Source organism: Colobus angolensis, unplaced genomic scaffold (genome assembly GCF_000951035.1).
Source record: "Colobus angolensis palliatus isolate OR3802 unplaced genomic scaffold, Cang.pa_1.0 Scaffold47, whole genome shotgun sequence".
Taxonomy (NCBI): domain Eukaryota; kingdom Metazoa; phylum Chordata; class Mammalia; order Primates; family Cercopithecidae; genus Colobus; species Colobus angolensis.
The window spans coordinates 3,096,701-3,103,315 of record NW_012118154.1 but is presented as its reverse complement, the minus strand read 5'-3'; the positions used below and the strand labels follow the sequence as shown (position 1 = coordinate 3,103,315).

The 6,615-nt window shown below is 49.6% G+C and overlaps 1 protein-coding gene across 2 annotated transcripts in view; it reads left to right on the top strand.

Annotated features, from left to right (window-relative positions):
• Positions 1–3,386: 3,386 nt before the first annotated feature.
• ASGR2 (asialoglycoprotein receptor 2) overlaps positions 3,387–6,615 on the top strand; it is a 15,390-nt gene continuing 12,161 nt past the window's right edge. Inside the window, exons 1-3 of one of the 2 annotated variants that reach the window (XM_011958470.1) lie at positions 3,387–3,443; positions 3,580–3,776; positions 3,994–4,201. In XM_011958470.1, coding sequence (XP_011813860.1) covers positions 4,135–4,201 — 67 coding nt within the window. In that variant the 5' untranslated portion in view covers positions 3,387–3,443; positions 3,580–3,776; positions 3,994–4,134. Of the gene's footprint in view, positions 3,444–3,565; positions 3,777–3,993; positions 4,259–6,615 lie in introns of those variants that run through there. The other variant, XM_011958469.1, reaches the window with a different exon arrangement.

Below are 6,615 nucleotides of genomic sequence, written 5' to 3'. Positions count from 1 at the left end.
ACAGACAGTGTTTCTCCATGTTGGTCAGGCTGATCTTGAACTCCCCACCTCAGGTGATCTACCCACCTTGGCTTCCCAAAGTGCTGGGATTACAGGCGAGAGCCACTGTGCCCAGACCTTAAACCCATGTTCTCTATGGTGACTTGCATTTCCAAGGCCAGGTTCTGGAATTTCACCAGTTTGCATTATAAGAAAGTCAGCCTGTAGGCAAAAAATACAGAAAGAACTGAATAAGATTTTCTTTCCTAATAATGAAAAAGGCTTATACTGAGATGTTCTTCTACATGTATTGTTTTTGGATTATTTCCTCACTTCCTGTGGTAATTCCTGACATGGGAGTAGGTGATAAATAGTCTGAGAACTGGAGTATCTGACCATTCTGTAGCCTACCCTCTCATACCATTGATCATTTGAGTCTACAATTCTAGGTCGAAAAAAATTTTCCTTGGAAGTTTGAAGGCGTCATCCTGTTGTCTCTTCGTGTTCAATGTAACAGCTGAAAAGTGAAATCCATTCTGATTCTTGTTTCTTTGTAGGTGATTTACTCCCACTCCTGGTAGTTTTTAGAGTTTTCTTTTTATCTCTGGTATTCTGAAATTACATGGTGACATGCTTTGGGTCATTTTTGAATGAATGTGCTTGGCTGGGCTATTACTAGAATACCTAAATCTGGAGACTTATCCTTTTTAATTCTAAGTACCATCCTTGTATTCTTTCTTTGATCTTTTTCTTCCTTTTCTTCCTCTTATTTATCTTCTAGAGCTTCTGTTAGTTGAATGTTGGCTCTTTAAACGTATTGTTTGTGTTATTTGTGGAGGTTTTCTGGGGCTAATAAAAAAAGAACCCTTTCTTTTCCTCTTAAGTTTGAAATCAATTGAGAACCAAGACACAGTAGACAGATGAGGGGATATCAAAATGTCAGCATAATTACTGATCAGCAACAAGGAGGATTTGACTTCAAACCTTAGATCAAAAAACCTTGTAATTAGTTAATCCAAGAATTAAGCAGATGTATCCACCCAGTCACAGGCAGAGGAGGGCAAAGCAGGTGCAGCTCTGCGCTGCCTGGCAGAGAGTAGAATACAAGATGTGCTTCTTGTGGGCAGGAAGATACCAAAGGGAGCCCCTCAAGGGGCAGAGCCAAGCATGCCAGTCAGTTTCCTCCCCTGAGGAGGTGTGGGTTAAGAAGGGGAGTCTGGGCCCCGTGCGGTGGCTCTTGCCTGTAATCCCAGCACTTTGGGAGGTTGAGGCAGGCGGATCACCTGAGGTCAGGAGTTTGAGACTAGCCTAGACAACATGGTGAAACCCCATCTCTGCTAAAAATATAAAAATTAGCTGGGTGTGGTGGTGAGTGCCTGTAATCCCAGCTACTCAGGAGGCTGAGGCAGGAGAATCACTTGAACCCGGGAGGCGGAGGTTGCAGTGACCTGAGATCATGCCATTGCATTCCAGCCTGGGCAACAAGAGTGAAACTGTGTCTCAAAAAAAAAAAAAAAAAAAAATAGGATTCCATAACCCAAAACAGAAAACCCCTCCAACAACAAAGTTAGAAGACCATATGGAAACTTTAGAAATAGTCCAAGTACATGTTAACTTCTACGTTAAAATGATTTTCAAGTAGGGAGAAAGAGAAGGACACAGAGGACGAGTCTGGCTTTCTCTGTCCCTCCCCTCCCTGTAGTGCCGTGAGTGGGGGTGTAAGTGACAAGCCCTGAAATGTGGAATTGGTTCAGTCAAGAGGGGCGGCCAATGAGAATGGCGCCATCCCTGGTTGACAGGTGGCAAAGCTTGACATGCAGTAGACAATCCATCGGTTAAGCTCTTACCTGTGTCTCAGGACTAAATCCACATACCCCTCAAGATGGGGGCTTCACATCACTGTTGTTCAAACTTTGAGTTGTGACCCATTAATCAATTGGGAAACTCAACAGAAGGCAAGTAGTAAGGTACGCATTGCCATATCAAACTTCAGTGTCAACCGTGCATTTCCAAATGCATTATTTTATTCACTCACTCATTCAGTAGATACTTGTTAAGCAGCTGCTATGTGGCAGGCACTGGGGATCCAGGAGAAAGTAACACACACAAATGTGCATGTGTGTGTGGGTGCTTGTGTATGTACGTTCTGGATCGTAGCATGAAACTCATCTCTCACGGTGAGTTGCAGTCAAAGGGCTGCCACTGCCTGGGGGCTGGGTGGGAATGTCAGGGTACTGGGGTGTGGCTACTTCCTATGTGGGTCAGAAAGTTACAAGAACAGAAAAGGCCTCTGTTTGAATTCCTTTTTGGCACCCGGGGACACATGGGCAGCTTTGTAAGAGAAACCCTGCCTGTAGCCAGCAGCCCAAGTTTGGTGAGGGTCAGAATATCATGCACAAAAACTGTGTTTTCTTTCCCGAGCCATTGTTAGCACAAGTGCAGACAGTTAGTGAATCACGCTCCTTGGTTCATGGAAGCCAGTTTTCCTCGTAGCACCATGAAGACTCTTCTTTTTTTTCTTTTCTTCTTCCTTTTCGTTTTTTTTTTTTTTTTGAGATGGAGTTTCTCTCGTGTTGCCCAGGCTGGAGTGCAGTGGCGTGATCTCAGCTCCCTGCAACCTCCACCTCCCACGTTCAATCGATTCTCCTGCCTCAGCTTCCTGAGTAGCTGGGATTACAGGCACCCGCCATCACGTCTGGCTAATTTTTGTATTTTAGTAGAGACAGGGGTTTCATCATGTTGGCTGGGATGGTCTCAAACTCCTGACCTCAGGTGATCCACCCGTCTCGGCCTCCCAAAATGCTGGGATGACAGGTGTGAGCCACCGTGCCTGGCCAGACCTTTTGTTATATGTTATTTTCCCCTCTTGACTCCATTTTGCCTTCCCCGTTTCTCTACTCACCTGGGCCTCCACCTAGAGCAAGTTGCCTCATCTCTCCGAGGCTCCGCTTCCTCCCCTGTGAAATGGGAATAGCAGAAGTTCTGCCTCGTAGCAGGTGTGGTGCTGTGATAAATGAGGAAACACCTTGGAGAATTTAGGGCAGTGGCTGGGCCTGAGGACAAGTCTGTGTTGCCTGGGCCGGGGCAGGGTCTGGGCCGGATGGGGTTCTGTGAGGTTGGATTCCTCCTGCAAGGAGAGCTGTTTTTCTGCAAAGCCCCTTCCTCCTCCTGCTGCAGTTTCTGGATTTGAGGGACTTTACTCCCCAGGAGGGTGAAGCAAGTAGGGCCAGAGCTGAGAGTCCGGTGGCCGAGCCCACAGGAAGCTGGGGTCTGTGGCTCAGATGCTGAATTGGGCAAGAGTGGAGAACCAGTCCCTCTGATCCTGGTCAGGGATATTTGGAGACACCCACAGTTCTGGGAAATACAGAGGCAGGAAGTGAAAGAGGGAGGAAGAGAGGGAAACGGTAAACTGCACCCCAGCCGCTCCTGGCCTGGCACCTCTTCCAAATGGTGCAATGAATGGGGTGAGTGGCATGTGGAGTTGAGGGCAGCCCAGGGGACGCTCCGTCTCTGGGAATAAGAACAGAGATGGCCCCATCCCCTGCCCCCACCCCACAAATGAATTATAGCTCTATTTCCTCTTCTGTTTACTGTCCAAAGTCCCAGGCCAGGAGGTGCCAGGTTAGAACTTGGACACTCAGACCCTCCGGTGCAGGCCTTGCCTGGACCAGCCCCTCCTCCACGCTCCTCTCCTCTGTGAGCTCCACCTGCCCCAGTTCTCCTGGCTTTAACCCCTCCTTGGCCAAGGCCGGGATTGCCTGCGGGAGCCGGGTGTCCGCTCTCCACACCTCTCACAGGTGACTGAGGCTGGGGAGGCGACTGGGACGAGGATGTTTGGGAACAAGGAGGCCTTGGTTCAGGGACGGGGAGGACCCCGTGGGAAACTGTGGGGTGGTCTGGTCCATGAGCGTGGGGAGGGGTCTTCTGGCCAGGTCAAGGCCCAAGAGGTCTCCTGAGAAGGGACAGGACCCAGCGGGATTTCAAACCTCAGTCCAAACCCCCTGCCAACCTCAGATCCAACGCAGGCCACCACCCCGACCCCCTCTGACCCTGCGTTCCGCCCCGTAGTCAGCCTCCACGTGAATCTGCACCTCTGCCCCCGCCCCAGCCCTCAGAGCAACCTCAGCCCAGTGCAGCTCCAGTCCAGGCCCCATCATGGCCAAGGACTTTCAAGATATCCAGCAGCTGAGCTCGGAGGAAAATGACCATCCCTTCCACCGAGGTGAGGGGCCAGGGCCTCGCGGGCTGAATCCCAGGAGAGGAAATCCATCTTTGGAAGGCAAGTGTGCAGTTTCTGTGGCTTCGCTCCCCTCTGTCTCAGCTCGCCATCGCTTTGTCCCTTTGAGGTCTCTGCCGCACCCACTCTGGGAACAGGGACTGAGGAGGGCCCGGCACCCCCGCTTGTCCCCTCACCTCACCTTCCTGTCTACCCCCGGACCCCGGGAAAGGCGTCTGCCCAGAGGTGTGGGGAGATCTGGAAGATAACTTCCTGCCCTGCTCCCAACCCAAGAACACGTGTGCCCCGTGTGTGCATGTGCATGTATGTGCCTATGAGGAATGCAGAGTCAGCTGGGACGCGTGTGTGTGAGTGAATGTTGTGTGTGTGTGTGTATGTGCGTGAGAGCGTGCATATGTTTGTGTTATGTGAGCGTGTATATGTTGTGTATGTGAGTGTGTATGTGTGTGAGAGCGTGTGTTGTGTGTGTATGTTGTGAGTGCGTGTATGTTGTGTATGTTGTGCGAGTGTGTGTTGTGTGTGTATGTTCTGTGAGTGTATGTTGTGTGTGTTGTGTGTATGTTGTGTGTGTATGTTGTGTGTGTATGTTCTGTGAGTGTATGTTGTGTGTGTTGTGTGTATGTTGTGTGTGTATGTTGTGTATGTTGTGTGAGTCTGTTGTGTGTGTATGTTGTGTGAGTGTGTGTTGGGTATGTTGTGTGAGTGCATGTATGTTGTATGTGTATGTTGTGTGTGTATGTTGTGTATGTTGTGTGTATGTGTTGTGTGTATGTTGTGTGAGTGCATGTATGTTGTGTATGTTGTGCGAGTGTGTGTTGTGTGTATGTGTTGTGTGTGTATGTTGTGTATGTTGTGCGAGTCTGTTGTGTGTGTATGTTGTGTGAGTGCATGTATGTTGTGTGTGTATGTTGTGTGTGTATGTTGTGTGAGTGTGTGTTGTGTGTGTATGTTCTGTGAGTGTATGTTGTGTATGTTGTGTGTATGTGTTGTGTGTATGTTGTGAGTGCATGTATGTTGTGTGTTATGTTGTGTGTGTATGTTGTGTGTTATGTTGTGTGTGTATGTTGTGTGTGTATGTTGTGTGAGTGTGTGTTGTGTATGTTGTGTGTATGTGTTGTGTGTGTATGTTGTGCATGTGAGTGTGTGCGTGTTTGTGTGTGAGTGTATGTGTGCATGTGTGTGTAGAGGTGGGGAGAGTTGGGGTGGGTAGGGGACATGAGCACAGAGAGATCCTGGAAGATTCCTGCTCCCCCTATCTCCCAAGACCCTTCCCTGGATCCTTCTCTAATAAATCTTGACTGAAGGATCCAAGTTTCTTGGAAATTTTTTTTTAGAGACAGGAGTGTAGTGGCAGCATCATAGCTCATTGCAACCTCAAACTCCTAGGCTCAAGCCATCCTCCCACCTCAGCCTCCCAAGTAGTTAGGGCTTACAGGTGTGCACCACTGTGCCTGGCAAATTAAAATTTTTTTTGGAGAGATGGGGTCTTGCTATGTTGCCCAGGCTGGTGGGAAAAGATTTTAAGGCGAGAGAGATCTGAATAGTTCTAGGCAGAAGGGCAAGAGCCAGGGATGGAGGAGTGTCAGGTGTGTGGGTGCTGATGGTGGAGCCGGGTTCCATGGAGGCAGGGGGGGCAGGGGCTTGGAGCTTAGGAAGGGGATTGGTTAGTTGGGGTAGGAGAAGAGACTCCTCCTTCCTGAGGCTGGCCAGCCGAGCGAGGGCTGGTGCTGGGCAGGGCAGGGCATGGCACAGGAGGGACAGGTGGTCCCTCCGGGGAGCACTCAGGAACACCTGTAACGTCTCCTCTCCCTGTAGTAGGCTGGCTGGACTTCTCAACAGGTGGTGGACCCACAGGCAGAGGCCCTGTCTGCCTCACTCTCCTCTGCAACTCCAGTGCCCACACGGCGCCCGGTACATAGTGAACACTCAGAAAGAATATTGAATGCTGCTGAATCTTCTGAGGGTGAGAGAATTTAGAGTTTGAGCAGGAGGCTTGGAGAGAGGCCAGGATTTCTGAAATTAATGGGAGAGCGAACTCTCTTGAATGGACTGAGGGACACCAGTGAGGGGCTGTCTGAAGGGATGCAGCCAAGTCACTGCGTTTCTCTCCAGCTGCCTGGGTGGTGCGGGCTGGGGCAGTGTCATCATGTGAGCTGACACTGATCAGTGGCTCACCAGGGCGCATCTTCCGCTCCTCCCAGCACTTGATTTTTTTCTGTTACCCCTTTTTCTGTTAAAGACTTCAATTATGCATGTAGGAATGGTCCCGCAGCTCACCCATGCTCTATTTTTTATTCTTTTTTTCTCCCAGTGTTTCATTTTATAGAGTTATAGATGTTCTTAAAGTTAACTAAATTTTCCCCTTCCCCTTCCCTTTCTCCTTCCCTTCCCGCTGCCCC